Source organism: Ogataea parapolymorpha, chromosome II, assembly GCF_000187245.1.
Source record: "Ogataea parapolymorpha DL-1 chromosome II, whole genome shotgun sequence".
NCBI classification, from domain to species: Eukaryota; Fungi; Ascomycota; class Pichiomycetes; order Pichiales; family Pichiaceae; genus Ogataea; species Ogataea parapolymorpha.
The window spans coordinates 638,422-661,816 of NC_027865.1; the positions used below are offsets into that span (position 1 = coordinate 638,422).

At 50.9% G+C, this 23,395-nt stretch overlaps 13 protein-coding genes across 13 annotated transcripts; 8 read left to right on the forward strand and 5 right to left on the reverse strand.

Annotated features, from left to right (window-relative positions):
* Positions 1-25: 25 nt before the first annotated feature.
* On the reverse strand, positions 26-1,354 carry HPODL_04887 (Mitogen-activated protein kinase SLT2/MPK1; the record flags this gene model as incomplete). The annotated part of the gene is made up of 1 exon (XM_014081238.1): positions 26-1,354. The coding sequence occupies one exon, from the start codon at positions 1,352-1,354 to the stop codon at positions 26-28; it is 1,329 nt and encodes a 442-aa protein (XP_013936713.1).
* Positions 1,355-1,660: 306 nt separating this feature from the next.
* On the forward strand, positions 1,661-2,995 carry HPODL_04888 (Transcriptional coactivator HFI1/ADA1; the record flags this gene model as incomplete). Its single annotated transcript, XM_014081239.1, has 1 exon — positions 1,661-2,995. The coding sequence occupies one exon, from the start codon at positions 1,661-1,663 to the stop codon at positions 2,993-2,995; it is 1,335 nt and encodes a 444-aa protein (XP_013936714.1).
* Positions 2,996-3,116: 121 nt separating this feature from the next.
* On the forward strand, positions 3,117-5,888 carry HPODL_04889 (26S proteasome non-ATPase regulatory subunit 2; the record flags this gene model as incomplete). Its single annotated transcript, XM_014081240.1, has 1 exon — positions 3,117-5,888. One exon carries the CDS (start codon positions 3,117-3,119, stop codon positions 5,886-5,888), a length of 2,772 nt encoding a protein of 923 aa, XP_013936715.1.
* Positions 5,889-6,251: 363 nt separating this feature from the next.
* On the reverse strand, positions 6,252-7,607 carry HPODL_04890 (ATP-dependent RNA helicase DHH1; the record flags this gene model as incomplete). The annotated part of the gene is made up of 1 exon (XM_014081241.1): positions 6,252-7,607. The coding sequence occupies one exon, from the start codon at positions 7,605-7,607 to the stop codon at positions 6,252-6,254; it is 1,356 nt and encodes a 451-aa protein (XP_013936716.1).
* A 271-nt stretch (positions 7,608-7,878) lies between these two features.
* Positions 7,879-8,487, forward strand: HPODL_04891 (SNARE protein YKT6, synaptobrevin/VAMP syperfamily; the record flags this gene model as incomplete). The annotated part of the gene is made up of 1 exon (XM_014081242.1): positions 7,879-8,487. The coding sequence occupies one exon, from the start codon at positions 7,879-7,881 to the stop codon at positions 8,485-8,487; it is 609 nt and encodes a 202-aa protein (XP_013936717.1).
* A 127-nt stretch (positions 8,488-8,614) lies between these two features.
* Positions 8,615-9,355, forward strand: HPODL_04892 (Mitochondrial intermembrane space import and assembly protein 40; the record flags this gene model as incomplete). The annotated part of the gene is made up of 1 exon (XM_014081243.1): positions 8,615-9,355. One exon carries the CDS (start codon positions 8,615-8,617, stop codon positions 9,353-9,355), a length of 741 nt encoding a protein of 246 aa, XP_013936718.1.
* Positions 9,356-9,365: 10 nt separating this feature from the next.
* Positions 9,366-11,204, reverse strand: HPODL_04893 (tuftelin-interacting protein 11; the record flags this gene model as incomplete). The annotated part of the gene is made up of 1 exon (XM_014081244.1): positions 9,366-11,204. One exon carries the CDS (start codon positions 11,202-11,204, stop codon positions 9,366-9,368), a length of 1,839 nt encoding a protein of 612 aa, XP_013936719.1.
* A 91-nt stretch (positions 11,205-11,295) lies between these two features.
* On the forward strand, positions 11,296-13,284 carry HPODL_04894 (uncharacterized protein; the record flags this gene model as incomplete). Its single annotated transcript, XM_014081245.1, has 1 exon — positions 11,296-13,284. The coding sequence occupies one exon, from the start codon at positions 11,296-11,298 to the stop codon at positions 13,282-13,284; it is 1,989 nt and encodes a 662-aa protein (XP_013936720.1).
* An 855-nt stretch (positions 13,285-14,139) lies between these two features.
* On the forward strand, positions 14,140-14,787 carry HPODL_04895 (uncharacterized protein; the record flags this gene model as incomplete). The annotated part of the gene is made up of 1 exon (XM_014081246.1): positions 14,140-14,787. The coding sequence occupies one exon, from the start codon at positions 14,140-14,142 to the stop codon at positions 14,785-14,787; it is 648 nt and encodes a 215-aa protein (XP_013936721.1).
* A 37-nt stretch (positions 14,788-14,824) lies between these two features.
* Positions 14,825-16,222, reverse strand: HPODL_04896 (Argininosuccinate lyase; the record flags this gene model as incomplete). The annotated part of the gene is made up of 1 exon (XM_014081247.1): positions 14,825-16,222. One exon carries the CDS (start codon positions 16,220-16,222, stop codon positions 14,825-14,827), a length of 1,398 nt encoding a protein of 465 aa, XP_013936722.1.
* A 112-nt stretch (positions 16,223-16,334) lies between these two features.
* On the forward strand, positions 16,335-17,384 carry HPODL_04897 (Sterol-4-alpha-carboxylate 3-dehydrogenase, decarboxylating; the record flags this gene model as incomplete). Its single annotated transcript, XM_014081248.1, has 1 exon — positions 16,335-17,384. The coding sequence occupies one exon, from the start codon at positions 16,335-16,337 to the stop codon at positions 17,382-17,384; it is 1,050 nt and encodes a 349-aa protein (XP_013936723.1).
* Positions 17,385-17,392: 8 nt separating this feature from the next.
* On the reverse strand, positions 17,393-21,064 carry HPODL_04898 (Vacuolar protein sorting-associated protein 8; the record flags this gene model as incomplete). The annotated part of the gene is made up of 1 exon (XM_014081249.1): positions 17,393-21,064. One exon carries the CDS (start codon positions 21,062-21,064, stop codon positions 17,393-17,395), a length of 3,672 nt encoding a protein of 1,223 aa, XP_013936724.1.
* Positions 21,065-21,148: 84 nt separating this feature from the next.
* HPODL_04899 (Dilute domain-containing protein) lies at positions 21,149-23,395 on the forward strand (the record flags this gene model as incomplete). Its single annotated transcript, XM_014081250.1, has 1 exon — positions 21,149-23,395. One exon carries the CDS (start codon positions 21,149-21,151, stop codon positions 23,393-23,395), a length of 2,247 nt encoding a protein of 748 aa, XP_013936725.1.

A 23,395-nucleotide genomic window follows, 5' to 3' on the forward strand; every position in this document is an offset into this window, starting at 1 on the left:
GTATACTGTACTATAGGAACGATATTCACTGGTACTGGAAGTTGTAGCCGTCCAGCCCGTACGCGAGTTCTCTTTCGAGGTCGATGTTCTCGTCGTAGAGCATTTCCTGCGGTTTTGGGGGCAGCTCGTAGTCGGCCACCTGACCCTCAAACGGCGTCTTCAGCTGCGGCTGCTGCTGCGGCTGGTCCATCTCGTAGGCGCCCGTTGCGCCGTACTGCTCGCTTACTATTGTCTGCTCCTCGAGCGGTCTTCTCACGTACTCTCTGAACGAGCGGGTCTCCTCAATGATCATCTGCTTCATCTCGTTAATGTCGTCTGTTTCCTCGAACGAGAAGTCGAATTTGGCCGAGCAGACCGGCTCGTCGTTCGGGTCGTGCCACACCTCCAAATACGGGTGTTGCAGCGCATCCTCCACGGTGATTCTGTCCTCAGGGTTTAGCGTCAGCATGCGGTTAAGCAGGTCGATCGCCAACGGGTTGGCGTGCGGGAAGAAGTTCTCAAACGGCACCTTGGGCATATACGGCAGCGAGCGCACGTACGCCTGTGCTCTGGACGACTTGATGCTCTGCATGGTATGCTCATTAGGGGTTCCTAGCACCTTGAGGATCTCGTTCAGCTGGTCAACGTAGTCCTTGCCCTTAAATATGGTAGACCCGCCTAGTAGTTCTGCCAAGATACACCCCACAGACCACATGTCAATGGCCTTGGTGTAGCCCTGGAAGCTCAAAATAATTTCTGGAGCACGGTACCACCTGGTGGCCACGTACTCGGTCAGAAAGCCCTGGTTCTTCTCTGGGTCGTTCGAGTAGCCTCTCGCAAGTCCAAAGTCACAGATCTTGAGCTCGCAGTCCGCGTTGACCAGTAAATTGCCCGGCTTCAGGTCCCTGTGGAGCACGTCCGCCGAGTGGATATATTTGAGCCCACACAGGATCTGATAGACGAACGATTGGTAGTGCGAGTCGGTCAGCGGCTGGTTGGAGCGGATGATTTGGTGCATGTCGCACTCCATGAGCTCCTCGTACAGATATATCTCATTGAAGTTGCCGTTAGGATCCGGTACGATGTCCAGGTCGTACAAGCAAGTGATGTTCTTGTGGCCCCTGAAATGGCGCAAGAGCTTGATTTCTCGCAGCGCTCTTTTACACAGGATCTTCTTGCTGAAAATGTTGGTCACCTTCTTGATGGCCACATGTCCTCCCTCGTCGCCGGCCTCGATGTACTTGGCCGAGCACACTATGCCGTAGGCTCCCTGTCCCAGCCCCTTGATTAGCTGGAATCGGCGGTCGACAACGAAATTCTGCTGGAACACCCTGAAGACGTGATACTGGTCCATGGTTTTGGAAGATGCTGTCATTAAACTCGGATTTGGGCGCTGTTTTTATACTCAAACAAGGTCCCAATTTAGATACTAAAAATATCTCCTCGATTTCTTACCAGTTAGTGACACGCGCTTTATCTTGGCATACCACGAAAAGTTGAAGAAAAATAGGTTAACAGAGACACTTCAGGGGAGACACTCTGCGCCGTTCGAACCTTGCAGACTCGTTTCTCTGCGCACGCAATCCGAACCAACTCATCAAAAAGAGCATTTTTCTCGCACCAGCCGATTTTTAGCCCCATAAATTCGCCCTTTTTCCGCTAGTCTCTGTGCAACTCCAGTATGGCCGTCACAGCCATGTCTCCGCCCCCACAGGCCGCCGCTGCGTCCACGCCATCGTCCGCGGCCTCGGCAGCACACATTGCCAATGGTTCGCTGCTGCCCAGAACGAAAAATGGCTCCTCCAGACGGATCGAGATCGACCACCTCGTCGTCGAGTTCCAGAAGAAACTAGGCAAGAATTGGGACACCTACCAGGTTGCGGTGTCGATGTTTCTTGTCGGCAAGCTCTCGCGTCGCGAGCTGATGGAGGAGCTCGACAAAATCCTGGACAAATCAACCTACAGACTGCACAATCAGCTCCTGCTAACGAACCTGGCCAACTCGCTAAGAGACGAGCCGCTCGACGGAACACTCTCGACGGGTTTTGGCAATCAGCAGCTCTCGAAAAAACGAAAAGCAGGCACCAAGTCGTCGCAGTACGAGCTGCTGAAAAAAGATATTTTATCGCTGCCGATCAGAGAGCGACGCCGGCTCAAGGGCATCAAGCGCGAGGCAGGCAAGCGCGGCATGATAAACTCCACCATTGCGCTCACCAGACAGGCAATTGTGCCCCGCGTGCCCATTGTCACCAACAACGAGTCAGCCGTCGCGGGCAACACCAGCCAGTGGGCCCAGGACGTTCTGGACGGCATCCAGACACCGCTGTGCTCCGAAACGTACGAGTTGCCAGATAAGACACATTTGCGCTCACGTGTCCTGGGAATTGCGCGCGAGCATGGCCTGGTGGGGCCTGTGGGTGACAGCGTGCCGGACGTGCTGTCGATCGGCCTGGAATACCATCTGAAGCGTCTGATCGAGCGTGCGCTGGACATGGTACGCATCCGGCAGAAAAAAACGCAGCACGACTCCCGAGGCCCCGTCACGATGACTATCGAGGACCTGTACGATACTCTGGAGACGGCGCCGCATCTGGTGGAGCCCAACGGCCCGCTGTTTGCTCTCAGCAACAATCAGCTGAAAAATGAGGACGATGTGGCGCTGCTAGAGCAGCAGCGCCAGTATCTGCAACGGGGACCGGGACAGAAGCTGTCCAAAATCTCGTTCGTTCTGAAGCCTAGGAAAACAGAGCCGCAGCCGCCGCCTGCGTCATCGTCGTCAACCATCACTGCGCCGGCGTCGATGCTGGCCGTGTCGCCGCTGCGCCCTGGTGAACAGGCTTCGAACGGAGCAGAAAAGCAGAATAAAACAGACTTGCCAGACCCGCAGAACGGTAAGCAAAACCCGCCATCTTCCGCCGCAGCACTCACACAGCCAAATTTGCAGCTCAGCGACCCGAACATCGGCCGTCCCGACGAGCTCAATTGGCTGATCAATGATCTCCTGTGCAACAACTAATGTATGCTACCACCCTCTAATTTTTTCTGCCAAATCGACTTTGCGTGTCAGTAACCCATAGCACCTCAAACTTTTTCGACTCCTGGATTTTGCCACTCTCGTAAACACACTTGTTTTCTTCATGGCACCTGCAAAAGAACAAGAAACCAGAAGAGCGTCCATTGAGCAGGGCAAGGAGCCCGCCAAGGACGAGCAAAAGGGCAAGGCCGACAGCAAGAAGGCCGAGGAGGAGCTGAGCGAGGAGGATCTCCAGTTCAAGTCCGAGCTGGAGATGCTTGTCGAGCGTCTTTCCGAGCCAAACAAGGACCTGTACGCCCCTGCGCTGGACAATCTGAAAAGATTTATTAGAGATTCTACGTCCTCGATGACGGCAGTGCCTAAACCGCTCAAATTTCTCAGACCTCATTATCCGACATTGACCGCGATCCACAGCAATTGGACCGACCTAAAGCTGAAGTCGCAACTCGCAGACATTCTCTCTGTGTTGGGAATGACTTACAGCGAAAAGGATGGCGAAAATTTCAAGAGGGAGTGCTTAAAGTACAGACTGCTCAGCAACATCGACTCGACCATCTCTGAATGGGGACACGAGTATCTCAGACACCTTTCTTTGGAAATCGGCGAGGAGTACCAGGAGAATTTGGAGAACGGAGTCAACAGAGAAGACACCCACACCGAACAATTGATCAAGCTGAGCTTGGAAATTGTGCCTTATTTCCTCAAACACAACGCAGAGGCCGAAGCTGTGGATCTCCTGCTCGAAATCGAAGAAATAGAAAAGCTTTCGCAATTCGTCGATAAGAACACATACAACAGAGTTTGTTTGTATATGGTGTCGTGTGTGCCGTTGCTCGCTCCTCCAGATGACCTCGCCTTCCTCAACACCGCCTTCAGCATCTATTTGGCTAATGATAAACTACCACAGGCATTGAGTCTGGCTATCAGGCTGGGTGATGAGTCCTTGATTAAGTCTGTTTTTGAGGCCACCAGCGACGAACTGGTGCAGAAACAGTTGGGGTTCATGCTTGCCAGACAGAATTCTTGTTTCAAGGTCGACAACGAGGCCGTGCAGGAGTGCATATCCAACGTCAAGCTGAGCGAGTACTTTAAATACCTTGTCAGTGAGCTGAATCTGCTGAAACCAAAAGTTCCAGACGATATCTACAAGACTCACCTGGAGAACTCGCTGTTTGGCCATTCGTCTAGATTAGAGAGCGCAAAGCAGAACTTGGCTGCTGCGTTTGTGAACGCATTTGTTAACGCCGGTTACGGATCAGAGAAGCTCATCAGCGACGAGAAATGGATTTACAGAACTAAAGGCGAAGGAATGCTTTTGACCACTGCCTCTTTGGGGTTGATCAATTTATGGGATGCAAATGAGGGTCTTCAAACTCTTGATAAATACTTGTACTCTGAACAGAGCGAGGTGAGAGCAGGTGCATTGCTGGGAATGGGTATTTCGACCACCAGCGTCCACGATGAGGTGGATCCAACACTATTGCTGCTGCAGGATTACATCAGCAGCGATTCGAACATTGATTCCAAGATGATCATTTCTGCCATCACGGGAATTGGCATCGCTTTTGCAGGCAGCGAGAACGATGAGGTGATGAATTTGCTGTTACCTCTTGTGTCAGAGCCATCCGTTTCTGTTGAGATTCAAGCGCTCTCTGCTCTTGCATTAGGTCACGTTTTCGTTGGAACTTGCAACGGTGACATCACATCAACCATTTTGCAAACCCTGCTGGAGAAGGAGACTTCCGATTTGACTTCTAAGTGGATTCGTTTCATGTCTCTTGGTCTTGGATTACTTTACATGGGAAAATACGACCAGGTGGATGATGTTCTTGAGACTATCGATGCCATTGACCATCCAATTTCCAAGACTCTCAAGGTTCTGGTGAACATTTGTTCTTATGCCGGAACCGGTAATGTTTTGCAGATTCAATCTTTGCTGCAAATGTGCACAGTGAAACCGAAGGAGGAGAAGGAGGAAGACGAGGAAGAGGAAGAGAAGGATAAGAAAGAAGGCGAAGACAGTAATAAAGAGAAGAAAGAGAACAGCGAAGAAGAAAGCCCAGAAACTCAAGAGGATGAGTCCTACCAAGGCTATGCAGTTTTGGGACTTGCTCTGATTTCTATGGGAGAGGAAATTGGTCAGGAGATGTCGTTGCGTCATTTCGGACACTTAATGCACTATGGTACTCCGCTTATCAAGAGAGCTGTTCCTTTGGCCATGGGACTTGTGTCGTCTTCGAATGCGCAAATGAAAGTGTTTGACACGCTTTCAAGATACTCGCATGACCAGGATCTGGATGTGGCCTACAATGCCATTTTCGGTATGGGTTTGGTTGGTGCAGGAACCAACAATGCTAGATTAGCCCAGCTGTTGAGACAGTTGGCTTCTTACTACGTGAACGATCAGAACGCTTTGTTCATGACGCGTATTTCGCAAGGTTTGGTGCATCTGGGCAAAGGAACATTCACGTTGTCTCCTTTCAACACAGACAGACAAATTTTATCCAAAGTCTCTCTTGCTTCGCTTTTGACCGTTACCATTGCCCTTTTGGATCCAACCTCCTTCATTCTGGACCAGCATTCAAGTCTTTTGTACTACTTGACGCCAGCCATCAAGCCACGCATGCTTGTGACTGTTGACGAAGAGCTCAAGCCTTTGAAAGTGAACGTTAGAGTTGGTCAGGCAGTGGATGTTGTCGGACAGGCCGGAAAGCCAAAGACCATAACTGGATGGGTGACACACTCGACTCCTGTTCTTCTTGGATTTGGAGAAAGGGCTGAGCTGGAAAACGACGAATATATTCCCCTCACGAATTTCCTTGAAGGAGTTGTGATATTGAAGAAGAACCCTGACTACATGGAGGTGGAAAACTAAACTAATGGCTATAGTGAAAAAAAAAATTAAAAAAAACTAATGAATGTAGAAATGCTGCTGGTTAAAGCGACAACCAACAGCTGATAAAGTACAACTGTGTCGAAGTGAAGAGCGAAAAAGTAAAGCACAAACGGTCATGAAAGTCGTAGCACACCACATAAAGCTATAAAGCTTTCTGGCTGATAAATAAGCGAAAAGATAATCCTAGAACTTAAGTCGTGAGCGTTGTATCTTTTCATGCTATGTCACAATTCGCTTGGTACCGCTTGGATACTTTCTCGGTGATCTATAATGGTTTTTTGATATTTTCTTACTTTTTTTTGGTTTTTTTCGTTTTTTGTTTTTTGATAGTTCCAGCTTCCACTAATACTCGACCTGTTTTTGAGTCTGTGGTTGAGTTGGTTGACCGTTGTATCTGTTGTGGTTGCGCTCGTTTCCGTTGGGAAGTTGATCCAGTTTGAAAGGTCTTGGAATACTTTCTGGCTGACCAACAACGTAGAGAGACTTGTCGATCTCAGCAGGAATAGGCTTGATCTCGGTTCCGAGTTCTTGTTCAATTTTGTACAAGTTGAATCTATCGTTCCAGTTGATGAGGTTGATGGCGATACCGAAATGGCCAAATCTACCAGATCTTCCAATTCTGTGCAAATAAGTTTCAGCAGTCTTTGGGAAGTCGAAATTCACCACCACGTTGACTGCCTGGATATCGATACCTCTGGTAAGCAAGTCAGAACAAACCAAGTTTCTGACTTTCCCTTGTCTGAACTCGTGGAAGACCTTGTTTCTTGCAGCCTGAGGCATCTTGGCGTGGGAGTAGTAGCAAGAGTAGTCAAGTTCTGTGATTTTCTTGGAGAGCAGCTCCACTCTGTTGGTGGAGTTGCAGAAAATGATCGATTGGTTGATTTGTAGTTTGGAAAAGAGAGTGTTCAGACAGTGCAGTTTCTGCTTTTCCTCCACAAAGGCATAATACTGGGTGATACCCTTCAAGGTAAGTTCGTCCATCAAATTAATTTCGTAAGGCTTGTAGAGGTGCTGGTCCATAAATGATTTGACGGCTAGAGGGAATGTGGCACTGAAGAGCAGCGACTGGTAGCCATTGCCCTTTCCGGACGACGACTGAGGGAAGAACTTGAGGATCTGCTCGATAATGTTTTTAAACTCGCGCGATAACATCTTGTCGGCTTCGTCCATAACAAACATGCGACATTCGTCAAATTCGGCCAATTTTCTAGATGCTAGGTCCAGCACTCTTCCTGGAGTACCCACCAGAACGTGCACTGGCTCGTGCAATCTCATAATATCATCTCTGAGCGAGGTTCCTCCAGTAGTGACCATGACCTGGATACCCAGATGGGCTCCCAAAGTCTTGACGACCTGAGACGTTTGAAGAGCCAATTCTCTAGTAGGAACGAGAATTAGCGCCTGTATTTTGTTCACTTTCGGTTTCAGCTTCTCCAGAGTTGGAATCACAAAGGCTGCCGTTTTACCTGTTCCGTTTTTCGCTCTAGCGAGAATGTCTCTGCCCATTAATGCCACCGGGATGGCTTCTTCTTGGATGGGCGACGGTTTTTCGAAGCCTGCCTCGAAAATGCCCATGAGAAGTTCTCGTTTGAGATGGAACGACTCGAACGTGTTGCCCTTGGTGGCGAGCACGTCGTCTGTCTGCGGCCGGCCGTCCTTTTTCGGGAGATTGAGGTTTGCTTTCCAGTCTTCGGACATTGAGTGTAATTTTGAGGTGGGAAAAAACTTTATGTGCTTGGCCGGGTAAGTTTTGGTTGAAGGGGCACAGGAGCGGACACGAGCTGGCGATTGGCGGGAACGAGACCTTTGCCGTCAAACACAGACCACATACACATGCTGGAGCTCTCTTGCTCATCTTGCGGGCGGCGCGGTCGTATCGCCTGCTGAATCCGCCACACCATTTTGTCACGCTTGCTCAGCGTGCGCTATCTTTTTTTTACACCCCCCACCAAAGCAATCCATCTCCCCTATGCATCTCTTCTATCTAGGAGTCGTCAGACCAGGCAAAAACGGCGCCAAAACGCTGGAACTTGCCGAGGCTAAGGACCTATCCTCGTTCTCGTTCTTCCAGCGCTCTTCGGTGGGCCAGTTCATGACTTTCTTTGCTGAAACGATCGCCGAAAGAACAACACCTGGCCAGAGACAGTCTGTGGAAGAAGGCAACTACATCGGCCATGTTTACACCAGGGCAGAGGGTATTTCGGGCGTCATAATATCAGACAAAGACTATCCCATCAGACCAGCATACACTCTCCTGAACAAGATCCTCGACGAGTATATTTCCATCCATCCTCCAAACCAATGGGCCACTGTTGCAGAAAAAACGCCAGACCTCGCTTTCGACAGTCTGGAGCCTTACCTGACAAAATACCAGAACCCGACCGAGGCTGATGCCATCATGAAGGTGCAGCAGGAGCTGGACGAGACCAAGATTGTGCTCCAGAAGAGCATCGAGTCGGTGCTCCAAAGAGGCGAACAGCTGGACTCGCTCGTGGACAAGTCGGAGGCACTCACGGCAAGCTCGCGCACGTTCTACAAACAGGCCAAGAAGACCAACAGCTGCTGCGTGATTGTCTGAAGCAGCTTACCCCTTAATCATCGCTGTTGTGAGCAGCGCTGCGCTGCTCGTCATGCCGCGCTTTTGCGCTCGCTCATAACCATCGTTTAACTAATTGAACTAAAGAAAAATTTACTTAGTAATCAGCATGTATTCCTTGTTGTCCCGCACTGCGCTTAGAAGCTCGCGGAATCTCGCGAGACACTCGTCGACCTTTTCGAGACGGCAGTTTTCTGCTGCCGCCCCGGGCGGCGCCGTTGTCGCGCTCGGTTTGGCCGGATTTATCACCTACACTTTTGCCTCTCCGATTTCGATGGAGTCGCCTATCGACAAGGAAAAGCTGGTCGAGAAGGCTGAGAAGCCTGTCGAGACGACTGAGCATGATGACGAGAAGGGAGCCTACGACCCGGAAACGGGAGAGATCAACTGGGATTGCCCTTGTCTTGGAGGTATGGCTCACGGGCCTTGTGGAGAGGAGTTCAAGGCCGCTTTCTCGTGCTTTGTCTACTCCAAGGAGGAGCCTAAGGGAATCGATTGCATTGAAAAATTCAAGGGAATGCAGGAGTGTTTCAAGAAATATCCGGAAGTTTATGCTGAGGAACTGAGAGAGGATGACGAATACGGCCAAGTTCCAGAGGCCCAGGATACCGCGCAAAAAGCGGAGGTTGCCGTCACGGAGGCTGTCGAAGCTGTTTCTGAGACTGTTTCCGACGTGGCGACGAAGGTTGTCGAGAAAACAGAGGAGTCTGTGGGCCAAATTGCTGAAAAGACCGACGTTTTGGTCCAGTCACCGCAGGCAGCCGATCTCTCGCACAAGGTCGCCGACGCCGTCGAGAGCGCTACTGAGGTGCCTGCCATGGTGATTGAGGAGACTTTGGAGGGTAAATAGACTGTAAATATTAATGTACATAATGTTCCAATTCGTTAAACGCGACGGGCTCGAAGTCTGCACCAGTTTTCGCCCATACGACGTCGTCGTCCAGATATATCAGAAGACCGCTCTTCATGTTTCTGGTGACGCGATACATAGCCTTTCCTGCCATCAAAGTGGACTCAGGCAGGACGAAAAGGTCGTGCTCCTGACAGTAGTCGTCCAGCAGCTGTTTGAGAGTAATGGTAATTTTTCTTTGCGGCTTGAAACTGAGGTTTTCCGTGGCCTCCACCAGCTTGGATAGCGAAGGTTCCCGCTGCGAAACAAAACGGTGTTTTGGCGGGGGAATCATCTGGAGCTGTTGTAGGGAAGTTTTATATAGGAAGTTGAGGTGGTCGAGTGCCAAAACGAGATATTTTTGGAGTCGCGGAAAATGGTAGCATGAAAATAGCCGTGCGTACAGTCGAACCAGAGAGTTGAAAAGGAAGTGGTACTGGTCTCTGGCATCTGGAAGGGAGTAAAATTTGTCGGTCCACGACAGAACAACCTCGTTTTCAAGCAGATAGTCGATCTTGTCGTACCGAACTCTGTTCGCACGTAGAAGAGCGACAAACTGCACAACGTCAGCGTTCTGGAGCTTGCTTTTTCTCAGCTCCTGGACGCATCTTTTGATCACAGAGGACTCCATCTTTTGTCTGGTCTGGTCATCTCCGTACAGATCAAGCCACAGACTCAGATGAACTCTCTTTGCCGGAAGCTGCTGCTCCTCTATGTTCCATCCGAGGAGTATCCAGTCCGCGTATTTCTGGAAAATGTTTGCCACCACCTGGTCGACAAGCCGCTCATCCATCACGTTCAGCCAGTCTGTCAGCCACGTCTCGGGCCCAGGCTCTTCTATTTTCCAGTGGCTAATTTCGTCCTTAAATTTCGGCAGCAGCACGGTTTCGTACATTCGCGCAACAGCCGCTTCAGACACGAGTTCCTGAAAATCCTCAATCAATGCGATCCCCAGATTTGGCTGCCAAACAGACCATTTTGTAGCATAGAACTCGCCGGCCTTCTTCTCCCATAATTGACTGACTAGAGCCTGGTAGGCATTGTCGTGATCAGATTCAAATAGAGAAAATTCGCTCTTATACTCCAGCAACCGATCTGGAACATTCGAATCAAGATTGGTAGGATCCCACGAGTCCATTAGCTCGCGAACTAGAGGCTCTAGCTTGGCCATCAACATCTTGGCCGCCATCTCCCTGTCCTCGTCATCCTCGATCATTCCATGATTTCCGTCCAAAACTCGCTGCAGCGCCAAACGGCGCTCTCTTGATACCGCCTCTATCTTCCGCTGTTGCTCCAGCTCGTGCTGAGCAAAATCGATCTTGGCCTGGACGTCTTTGAGCTGTTCGAGCATGCCCGCCAAAGCTGTTCGTATTTCAACCGTTTCAAAGCCGTTGTCACACATCTCTTTGATTTTTACAGGCACGGTAGTACCAAGTTGCTCAAACTGCTCGATCAGCGAGTACAGAGACGGCAGAGTGCTTTCAAATGCCACCTCGGAGATTGGCTCATCGTCAGACGAGACTTCTTCCGGCGATTTTTCATCGAAACCGCCAATTCCCAGTCCTCGCGGACGCATCTTGGTCTCTATGGGGGCCACAATTCCCTGTTCGGCCTTTCCCAGCCCTTTTCCCTCGACGTAACCCATCTGACGCAGCAACGAGGCACCGATACCATACTGTCTGTCCACGTCTGTTAGCGGCTGTTCGTCTGCAATGTCCTTTGGCCTTCCCAGGCCAGGACGTTCATCCTCGCTGCTGTCATCATCCTCGGAAGCCCGCCGTCGTCGCTGAAATTGCAAAGGATTAAACATTGAGAATAAAATAAAATAAATAAATATCTGATAGCTTAAATAAAGGCCCTAAAATATTCTTTTTGTTTCAATTTAGATCTGTAGCAGCCAAATGAAATTCTTTTTTGCCATACGACGGTATTCGACTCCGTCAGCTGCCATTCGCTGGTTCTATGCCACAGATATCCCCGTTTCCAAGCCCAGAGGGTTCAATTACAAGCAAACGGAACGTCCCAGGAAATTTATCCCGTTTGCTAGGACCGATTCTGATAATCTGGAAGCAGCATTCCTTGCCTGGCAAAACGGAGAGAGTCCTAAGGAGGTGGCAGTAAATGAGGACCAATTGTTTGATTGCAATTTGGAGCAAATGATCATGCGGCCAGCCTATTGGGAAGGCCCTGCTTACGAGATACGCAGGGGACTTTGGTTTCTGGACAACATGCCGCTTCCGGCGCTAATTGCGGACCAGCTGGAGCAGAAATACAGGGAATTGGGCCCATATAACGAGTCCCAGGCATCAAATGAGCCCTTGACGGCTGAGATCACGTCGGAGGTGAGTTTGTACGAACGAGAAGGGAAGAAGTGGCCATTTGAAAAAGCGACCGATTTTGAGAAAGAGGACAAGATTGCGGTGTTCAAAGACCACAAGACGGCGTTCATGATCTCTAAAGACTCGAAAGTCGGCAAGCTTCAAATCAAAAACTTCTATAAGCTGCCAGCACAGCAGGTTCTGGGCGCAGACACGGTCACTCGGGGATACGAGAAAGCGGAGCGGAAAAAAACAGAGGAGGCCCGTGAAGAAAAAATGGACGAAGAGAAGGACCTGCTGACCTCGTGGATGAAGAGCTGGACGGGACAGGCCAGCAACGAGCGGTTCCAGAAAGACATGGAGGCAGATTACACAAACCCGAATTTTATAGCCAACTCCGGCGACCGAGAAGTGGATCATTTAATTCTGTGCATCCATGGGATTGGCCAGACGCTGAGCTACCGTTTCACATCGATCAACTTTGCCCACGACTGCAACAACATGAGAAGACAGTTCAAGCAGCTCTTCACCCATAACCCCAAATACGTGAAAATGGCCTACTCAGAAGATGAAATTGCCCGGCACAAAAATGACGGAAAGCTCAGCAACTGCAAGGTGCAGGTGCTGCCGATCATCTGGCGGTTTGACGTGGACTTCTCGCTAGATAAGATATTTGACGAATACGAGCAGGACGGACATCCGCGGCTGCCCACGTTGAACCAAATCAATATTGATGCGATCACACCACTGCGGCATCTTGCAGCAGACGTGGTTATGGACATTTTACTTTTTTACGAGCCCCGTTTCAAGCAGCAAATTCTGTCCAGCGTCGTCAAATACGCCAATGCCATTTACGACAAGTATATGGAGCGTCATCCGCAATTTGATGGCAAGGTATCCCTGCTTGGCCACTCGCTAGGCTCTGCCATCTGTCTGGACATTTTGTGCTCCCAGCCGGACTCTGTTGAGGACATCGACCCTAAAAAACATCTCAAATTTCCGGTGGAGAATTTCTTTGGACTCGGCTCGCCGAATGGCGTGTTCAAGCTTATTCAGGGGCACAATATCCGGGCCCGCGATAGTGCGAGCCACGACAATGTGAGCTCTCCAAAAGTCAGCAATTACTATAATATTTTTTACCCCACGGACCCGGTGGCCTACAGAGTCGAGCCTCTGGTGCATTCGTTGCTTGCAGGCGTCAAGCCCGAAACCATTTCTTTTGAGGATGACAGCCTCAACTCGCAGATCCAGTCTCTTGCCGAGCTGCCGAATAACTTGATAAACAACGAGTACTTGCGTCGTGCTATCAATTTTGCAGGACTTGGTGATGTGGCCCAGCTCGGCGAGAAACAGGATAAGAATCCGAAGCTTACCGAACAAAAGGAAATCCCTGACAACGTCAAGAAACTGCTGGAAGGGCTGAATCGCACGGGACGAGTGGATTACTCGCTGCCGCAAGGCTACTTCGACATTGACCTGATCAACGCGGTGGGGTCCCACATCCAGTATTTCGACGACCGCGATGTGATTGGATTTTTACTTAGGCAGCTGTGGCCGCCAAAGAAGCAGTAGAAGCTGGTCCCCAGGATTCTGGAGTAGCCTCGCGTTCTAGATTATAATGGCTACCGAATCTGTGTGGGCGGCGCACGACCTCGAAATAAAAGCTGGAAAATTTTTTAAATACTAGTTAGGTTACTACCAAGTACGCTTTCTTTTGGCGAAGAAAGTGCAGTTGGAAGTGCTGGCGATTTGTATGATGACAATGAGATGCTGTGCACCAATCGGATGTACTCAAAATCATGACGAGACCATACCCTCATTTCTGAAATCAGTGCTGTTTTGCAGTATCTGTGTCGAGTCGCCAGACTTGCTACTGCACACCATTTCTGCCGTCAATAGAAGCCGCAGATACGTGGTAACTGGTGTATGCTTATCTACAGGAGTTACGCCAAGGGGAAACTTATTTTGCGAGATAGTGCAGATTGTAGCGTGACCCTTGGGGAAGGCTGTGTAATTGTCGCAGAGAACGACTTGGCACTGTGTGCTGTTAGTCTGCTGGCCCCCGTCTCGTCTTGTCATTTCGTAGTTGGCATTGCTGCAAGGAATCTCGCTACCGAGTTCTCGTGCATATTCACTTGTTTTTAGCAAGAATAGAAAAATGCTGCTGCAGGTCGTATCTGTAGGCTACCATACACAATTGCCACTTTGCTTTTTCGTTCGGCTGCAACAATCCTGTCTCGCGCCACCATAATCGAGCCACCTGTACCAGATGCGTGGAAATTACTACTTTCTCAATTGAGTTGGAAGGTGGATGCAAACGTACGTTGACAGTGTCTCGCTTAAAAATGCACGCTATTAACTGCATATCTCGTGGCCGCCTGCTGGAGCATTTAAAACGCCAGCTTTCGCCAGAGATGTCAAACTAGCATGTATTCAGCTTCCGTCACAGAGGCGTACGACTTGGAAGAGTGTCAACGCGCCATGAACAGCTTTTCGTTCCCAAAGCCGGAAGACTCGCCGCAGAAGTCTCGCAGAAGCTCTAATTATTTAAACACTCCTCAGACCCCGACCATCCAAGAATCCGACAACGAGAGCGACGAAAAAAACCTTTGGCAAGCCGACGTGTCGCCGCTCCAGCACGCCGGCAGCCGCAAGAAGCTCAAGTACGACAAGTACGAGCAGCCGCGCACCATTTTGCTGGCCAGCTCTTTTGGCGAGCTCTCGCTCAAACCGCACCAAAGACACCAGTCGCTGCATCGGCCCTCGTCCGCATCTGAATACTCCAGTCCCGCCTCGCCCAGACAGCACCGTAGATCGCTAAGCCGCACCGGAGCGGCCATCCAGGATGACCTCGCCAGTGTCCTAGGACGCTCTTCCAGCTCGCTGAGATCGCCCGTGAGCTCTGTGCATTCATCGCCAAAAGCAGAGCCCGCAATGACGGACGAGTGTCTCTGCTCGCCGCTCCTGAAGGAGGAGAAGTCGCGGATGGACAGTTTCAGTTTTGGAGCACGGCCCAAGTACGACAACCTTCCGCAGGAGCTGATTGACCTGGACAAGGTGGAGCATTATAGTTGATGTATACCGTGGAGCATTAGTTAATCAATACCCGTATTTATTTGTTGAGTGTCTGTTTCAGCTGGGCCAGCTGCTTGAGCACCGCACTCTTGGCAGTACCTCCGGTAGCCGTTCTTCTCTCGACGCTGGCCTCGAAGTCGAACGTCTCGAAGACGTTTTCCTCGAACCTTGGATCGATCTGCTGGAATTGCGCCAAGGTCAGCTTGTCGATGCCGCTCAGTTGCTCCTCCTCGGCCTTGCGCACACACTCGCCCGAAATGTGGTGGGTTTCTCTGAACGGAACACCTTTTCTGACGAGATAGTCGGCCAGATCGGTAGCCAGCATGTCCATCGATAGAGCAGCCTTCATTTTGGCCGCGTCGATGCTGAGCGTCGACACCACGCCTGTCGCAATCAGAATCGAGTGCTCCACGGTTGTCAGACTGTCAAAGAGCGGCTCTTTGTCCTCCTGCATGTCTTTATTGTAGGTGGACGGAATCGACTTGATTGACATCATAAAGCCGGCCAGCGAGCCGAAAACACGGCCAGATTTTCCACGCAACAGTTCCAGCGAGTCGGGGTTCTTTTTTTGCGGCATCAAGGACGAGCCGGTTGAATACGCGTCCGCAAGCTTGACGAAACCAAATTCTCCGCTGGAATAAATAATCAGGTCCTCGCTAAATCTAGAGATGTGGTTCATGAACAGCGACGACCAAAACATCGTTTCCACAACAAAGTCTCTGTCGCTGACGGCCACGAGCGAGTTGCCAATGACGCCCGAAAAGCCCAGTCCTGCGGCCAGGAACTCTCTGTCGATGCCGTACGGATGGCCAGCAAGAGCACCCGAACCGAGCGGCGAAACGTTCACTCTCTCGATCAGCTGCTGCAACCGCTTGTAGTCCTCGGTGAAATACGTCGCATACATGCTGATCCAGTGTGCCCATCTGATTGGCTGAGCTTTTTGCAAATGGGTGTAGCCTGGCATCAGCACGTCGATCTCCTTCTCGGCACGCGCCACCATGACCTCAATCAGCGACTTGAGCAGCACAGCCAGCTTCTTGAGCTCTTCTCTGACGTAGATCCGCATGTCGGTGGCCACCTGGTCGTTTCTGGACCGGCCTGTGTGCACCTTGCCAGCAATATTGCGGCCGATGATCTCGCCGAGCCGGCGCTCGTTGGCCGTGTGAATGTCCTCATCACCGGGCTTCTCCACAAACTTGCCATCCGCCCACTCCTTGTGGATCTGCTTGAGCCCCCGGTGAATCTCAGACAGCTCCTCGGACGTCAAAAGACCCAGTTTGTGCAGTCCCTGCGTGTACACCCTGGTGCCCTCGAGGTCGGCCGCATACATCTTCTGGTCGTACGGCAGCGACGCGTTGTAAAGGTCCATGAGCGGGTCGGTCGCTCCTGTGAAACGGCCGCCCCAAAGTCTCGACTCAGCTGGTTTTTCAGTCATTAATTAAAAAGATTTTCAGGTGCAACGCGGAAAAGTGCACATTACCTAGTTGGTCACCGTCGCGTCGAAAAGAAGAAAAATTCACTTCTCTCGTTAATTTTTACTTTATACGATGGCTCTGGATTCTGTGCTTTTGGTGGGAGGAGCAGGCTTTTTGGGACTGCATTTGATCGAACAGTTTTGGCAGCTTGAAAATCGGCCCCAGATCCACGTGTTTGACGTGCGGCCACTGCCCGAAAATATCTCCAAGTACTTCACCTTCGACCCTGCCCAGATCGACGTGTTTGTGGGAGACCTGACCTCCGAAAAGGACGTCAAGGACGCTATCGACCGGTTCCAGCCACAGGTTATTGTGCACTCGGCGTCCCCAATGCATGGCCTCGCCCAAGAAGTGTACGAAAAGGTCAACGTGCGCGGCACTGCCAACCTGCTCCAATGCGCGAAGCAGAAAAAAGTGCCTGCTCTGGTGTACACCTCGTCGGCTGGCGTGATCTTCAATGGACAGGACGTTTATAACGCGGACGAAAGATGGCCTATTCCAGAGGTCCCAATGGACGGCTACAATGAAACCAAGGCAGTTGCCGAGAAACTGGTGATGGAGGCTAACTCGCCAGAAGAACACTTCTACACCGTTTGTCTGCGGCCGGCGGGCATTTTTGGGCCAGGCGACCGTCAGCTTGTCCCTGGTCTGCGTCAGGTGCTGCGCAGGGGCCAGAGCAAGTTCCAGGTCGGCGACAACAACAATCTGTTTGACTGGAGCTACGCCGGCAACGTTGCGGACGCGCACGTTTTGGCAGCCCAGAAACTGCTGGACCCGGAGTCTGCCGCCGTTGTTGGCGGCGAGACGTTTTTCGTGACCAACGACGCCCCTACGTATTTCTGGACGCTCGCCAGAACCGTGTGGAAGGCCGACGGCCACATCGACAAGAAAAATATTGTTTTGAGCCGGCCAGTGGCCATTGCAATTGGCTATGTGTCGGAGCTTGTGTGTGGCTTGATTGGTAAGGAGCCCGGGCTCACGCCATTCCGCGTCAAAATGGCCTGTGCCAACAGATATCACAATATCTCCAAGGCCAAGGAATTACTCGGATACAGGCCCAAAGTGAGTCTTGCTGACGGCATAAAATACACGCTGGACTGGATGGACGAGACCAAGGCATAAATGTAGATCTATTTGTCTCTACACAGGATACACTCCTTCTCCACGCCCATGTTATGTAGGCATCTTGTATGATAACCGTGACGACATTGGAACACCATGATATTTGCGTCGATCGACGCGCGCACGACGCCCTGCAAACGGCACTCCTGCCACGCATCAAACACCTGGGCGCTCACCTTGGACCCCCAGATCGGCTTGCCGCACACCTCGCACTCCAGGTTGGCGAGCGACCAGCCCGTTTCTCTTTTCGCCTGTAGCACCATCAGTTCCTGGAAAATGTCGTTGTTCACCAGCCGCAAGATAATTTCGTAGATCACCTCCTGGTGAGAATAGGCCTGGAATATCTCGTCTAGCACGGGCCGCACCTCTTGTAGCGTTGTGAGCTGGACAGAAGAACGCGTCAGGAACGTGTTGAAGATGCGGGAAAACGAGTCTGAGTGGTCTCTTTTGATGTTAATTAGCGTAGTGAATGCGTCCTGGACCAGTCGCTTAAAACTGTCCAGTAACGGCCCCTCGGCCGCCACAAAAAATCCAACCGCAGTCTCTACAAGCCGCAGATACAGTCTCTCGTCTGGCTGAAGATCCTGCGACAGGTCTGGAGTGAGCTGGGATTCGCTAATGATGTCAAAGCCGAGATACAAATACCTCCAAAGGACGTCGCTGTTGTCTGCATTTTTGAGGTGCGTGGCGCAGTAGGTCAAGGCCTGGATGATATCCTCGACGGCCTGTTCGGTTTCGTTTGCTCTGCGGTGGATTTCGACAATCGTCTCGAACTGCTGATTTTCTCTCAGAAAATGCATCAATTTCTCGTTCACCTTGCAACCTAGCACAAAGTGCTTGAGATTGGCAGGCTCGTGCTCAAGCAGACACTCTGCGTAGGCAACTTCCATCTCCGAAGATACTTCGAGTCCACTCTGAGAGCGGATATCGAACACTGCTCTCAGATATTCGTATTTCTGCGGCTGAGACAGCTCCAGGGCCTTGGAGTTGAGCTTTTGACAGTGCTCGGAGAAAACTTTGGCGGCAGCAGCAGGATCGGTGCAGAATTCAGTGAAATGGCGTTCCAGAAACTGCTCCACGTCGAGCCTTTCGCCAGGGTTGTTTCTGACGAGTCTGAAACAGCGTTCTAATATCTCCATGGCCTTTGGCCTGTTTTTCTGCTCAATCCAAAGCTCCAGCAATTTGAGCGCACGCTGCTCAGATTGATAGATGCTCACGAGTGCGTTGTAAAACCCGGCAGACTCCAGCAACGGTACCAAGGACGTGCTGGGCTTGTGCACAGAAAGGAGGCTCTGCAGACTCAATTCGCATTCCTCCTTGAGCTCTGGAACGGGATACGCACAGAGATCGCGAATTACGGACTCCAGCAAAGAATTCGAGAGTCGAATGAACTGCATGTATTTGGGATAGTTCCGGGCAATGAAAATAGCCAAATACGTCTGGTACTCCTTGCCAAAGTCGTTCTCGCCAAATATGCCCATCAGGACGTCAAGTATGTATTGACGGCTCACTTTCAGCTCGTAAGTGTCTGAGTTGCTGGAAAAACCAAACACTTCGTTGTCGTTGAGAAAAGTGTCCTCGAAAACTTCGTTCAGACACCGGAAAAAGAGAGCTCCATCGTGTTTCAGCAGCAGAAAAAGGTACGGGAACGCAGGCTCGTCGACTACGTTTTCTTCGTCGACAATGTGGAATTTTGGAGTCCCGCGGGGCCACGAAACGGCTGCTCCGCTGAAAAGCACATAATAAATATTTTTTCTCGCTGTCTCGCTCGTTCTATAGTTAATCGGCTTTTCGGTCGGATACTGTCTTCCAGTCAAAATGTACGCTATGTATGCATACACGTAGTCGGAATCACGGTAGGCCGGCTCATGGCTATGCTTTTTCAAAGCTTTCAAAGCGTCTATGAGTGGGGTGATATAGTCTTCCAACATGGTGTTCCAAATGTATGCTAGCGAGTCGTTCAAGTGGTTTTCGCGACACAGAGTGATGGTCAGGTCAATATCCAACTGTTTCAAATCCAAGAAACAAATCATTTCCTCCAGAGTATGGCCTCTGCCGTCATAGACATAGCGAGCTACCATTTTGCGCAGCACGACAGGAGGCAGGACTGTAATCTCTTGTTTACGGATGAACTTCTCCAGAATGCCAAAATAAACATCCTCGAGCCCATTGGCCACGTATCTCTCAAACAGCTGCTCGTAGACGGCCGGATCCGGTTTCAGACTGACACAGACTCTAAATGCAGTGGCTAGGAATTGAGCAAGAACGTCTTTGCGTGCCATAGGTTCCATCGCAAGAACCGACTGGTCGGTGAAGATGTATTTTGAAGACGCTTCGAGCATCTGCATGATGTGATGGTGCATTTTCTGATGACGCTCGTCGTCATCTTTTGGCAATCCGATTAAAACCAGATCGCATTGTCCATCGTACTGAATGCGCGCCGTCTCCAGCGCGTTAATGTACTGGCCCGACTGTAGCAACTCAAACAGCTCGTCTGCCCAGTTGCGTGGGGAGCCCAAAAACGTCTGATATTTTCCCAGAATAAATAGTTTTCCTCGAAAAACTGCACTCGTAGCTGCAAAGCTGCGATGCTGCGAGTTTGCCAGCCGATGCTTCACGTGCTTGTTCATCACGTCCTGTTCAGTAAGAACATGTAGTTTTTCCCGCGAAAGACAGAAAAGGCGCTGCGAAACGGTCAGCACCACCAGAACCTTGGCATTCAGCCAATGTATGGCAACTATGGGCTCCTGGCACGGGTATCTGCGTTTATTCTCGTACCGGAGCAATACAGACTCGCTTTTGTGCTCATCAACAAATCTCTCCGCCACAACGTCTATCAAAGTCAGCACGTTGCCCCACGAATACGCCAGGGCGGGAAACTCTTTGGTAGCAGGAAACCACTGGGCGCAACCGAACGTGTCAGTCTCGGCGAGAATTTTGGGTTTCCCCACTCTGAAATGGGTCTGCACTTCGGGATCTGTCGATAAAACCGTCAGTCCAGACGGCGACATCAGCGCGAGAACGCCCATGGTGTCTGTAGGGTAAGCCACGGGGCCCATCAACAGCTGTGCAGAAGCGAGGACATTTTCCGCCAGTGTTCGCGACCGGCAGCTGAATCCAAATAGCGTGCGTGTGGCGTGGTGGTACACAAGCCTTCCGTCGTCCGTGGTGCTCAGAAGAGCCGAATGGCGTTTGCCGATAAACGAAAGCGTGGATATCGGGCTGTTGAGCGAGTCAAAGCTGTGGGAAGGCCTGTCCTGGTTCGAAAGCTCGTAAATGCTCACTCGGCCCGTTCTGTGGCCCACAGCCAGCGAATTAGAGTCCAGCGAAAACGAGATCGCTGTGATGGGCACTCCGGTAAAGAAGGCGGCCTCCAGAGACTGGTCGTAGTTGAACACCAGCACGTGACCCTTGGATGTTCCAAAGGCAATATATTTAGCGCAAACCGCAAGACACACCGGCTCGCCCTGTTGTTCGAGCTGCTGCAGATTCTCAAAAAGCCGGGACGTGATCTTTTTAAGGGTGATCAGTTGTATAGCGTCGCGATCAGAAGGGCTTCCATACAACGACGGAGACTGCGACCGCTCCAGCGGCTCCAATTCGTGTCCTGCAGCAAGGCTGTCGCCATTTCTGGCTACTCGCGACTGCAACCGGTGGTCAAAGTTGAACTGTGCCGGCATGAGATATAATTAAACGAATTATTTATTTTATACACCGCCTCCCTCCACGCAAGACAAAATATAGAATAAATTTGGATTATTTCTATGTCGCTGGACCCGTGGAAAGCGTCTCTCTCTTCTGTGCTTTCGACAGATGCCAACTGGGCCAAGGTTCAGGCGGCGAAAAAAGCGCTGGAACTGGCCGCAGGCTCGGACTGGTTTGCCAAACTGTGTCTCGCATGCACCACCAACGATCATATCTTGCTGAAGCAGTTTATCTCGTCTGCGGACCCCGCAAAGCTGGCGCAACTCAACAACATCGACCTCAATGGCCTGAGTCCGCTGATATATGCCATCTGTTTTGGATCGATCGAGTGCGTCACTGCCCTGGTGGTGGTGGTGGACGTGAACAAAAGCGATTCTTTGCTCCAGTGGACGCCTCTGATGTGGGCGACGTATTTGGAAAATATCAAGATTGTCGAGGTTTTGCTTGAGCACGATGCAGACCCGTACCTGCGCAGCGAGCGGTCACACCAGAACGCACTCGATATGCTCAAGCCGGAGTCTGAAATTTATAATTACTACAAAGTGCACAATTATCTGGACAAGACAGCACCACAATCGAATGACAGCAGCTTCTACAAAAAAGATCCGTTGCTCCCGACAGATGACCAGTTTGAGAGCCGCGTCCAGGCGCTGAATATAGAGAATGACAACACGAAAACCACAGACCTCTACTCGGGCTCGAAATTCGTCGACGACGACGAGGCCAGCATGCTGGATGACTCGTTCTACACAGACAATTTTGATTTCGGCCATCTGATGCCTCGTCAGTTCGTGAAAGTCAGCGACGAGAGCATTTCTGCCACTATAGACTACATCTTCTCGCTGCACGCAAAATACCAGCACAAAGCCATCTATCCCGCCGCCGTAGTCTTCCAATCGGTCCGGTACATCAGCGGGAAGATGGACAGCATGGAACTGGCCGAGTCGTTTGTGGATCTGTTCTTCACAAGAGTCAGAAGTGTCACCAACACCAAGAGCGGCGTTGTCCAGCCGTCTTCAGGGCCCCAGACAGACATTGTTCTGCTTGGGTACTGGATCTCGTGTCTGAACCATCTCCAGTATTTTTTCCACAGGGATACGGCCTCTCCGTTTCTCGCAAAAAGCCCCAAGACGCTCCAGGACCTGATATCCACCGTGCAGTCGCTGATTTTCCAGCTGGCATTCGTGATGGACGCCAAGCTGGAGCCGCTACTGGAGCCGTGCATTCTGGACTACTCCAGTGTTCCAGACCTGGAAACCGTGTACAAGGCGCAATGGAGAGTGTTCAAACAGAAAGTGGCTCTGAAATCCACCTACGACGAGATCCTCGAAATGCTGTATCCTCCGTCGTTGGAACAGCAGATGAAACCGTCGCCATTGAAAGTTATACAAACGCTGGGAGCACTGGTTTACGTTCTAGAGCTTCATCACGTGAACGACGTGTACAAACAGCAATGCTTTGCCGCAGTGTTGTACTGGCTCGGAAGCTCTGTCTTCAACAGAGTTCTAGCCAACAAGAAGTACAATACGCGTGTCAAGGCGCTGCAGATCAGACTAAATATGTCATACATCCAGGACTGGCTCAGAGCTAACAATCTGGTCCCGTATCGGGCCGAAACTTTAGACTTCAACGACGACAGCTATCCAGAAAGCATCGTTGGAACTGAGACAAAATTCACCAATGTCGCTCGTTTCCACAACAACAAGCAGGACCCGATGGACGGGACGTTTTACTACAATTCGCTGTACAAAATCGGCCAACACCATTTTCTTCCGCTCGTCGAACTGCTGGAATGGTTACAGGTGATGAGCGGGCTCACAGCAGAAGATCTGGATTTGCTGAAGAGTATCATGAACAGATTCGACGTGCTGAGCTCCGAGCAGTTGCTGCACGTTGTCAAGCAATATAGATACGAGATCACAGAGCAGAAGTTCCCAAAGAACCTGAAAACGCACTTGAAGCAGAACTCTACGGCCTGCCGTCAAAAGGCGTACTATGCTGGCTCCGAAAAGTTGTTTTTAAACCCAGGCCAGGTGTTTCCGGTGGTGCTTCCACGCCAGCTCGAGTTGCTGCACCAATACGGTTCCGACCAGAAGAAAATCCGGCTCCACCAGCCGCTTCTGCCGATTCAGGTCATTGACGACCTCGAGGACCTTTATGACAAATACACCGACCAGGAAAACCAAGAAAGAAGAGGCTCAGAGTTGGAAAACCCAGGTACAGATTTATTCAAGGAACTCACGGTGCCAACGTCTATTGCGTACAAAACATGGGAGGCCGAGGACGACGACAACCCATGGAAATGA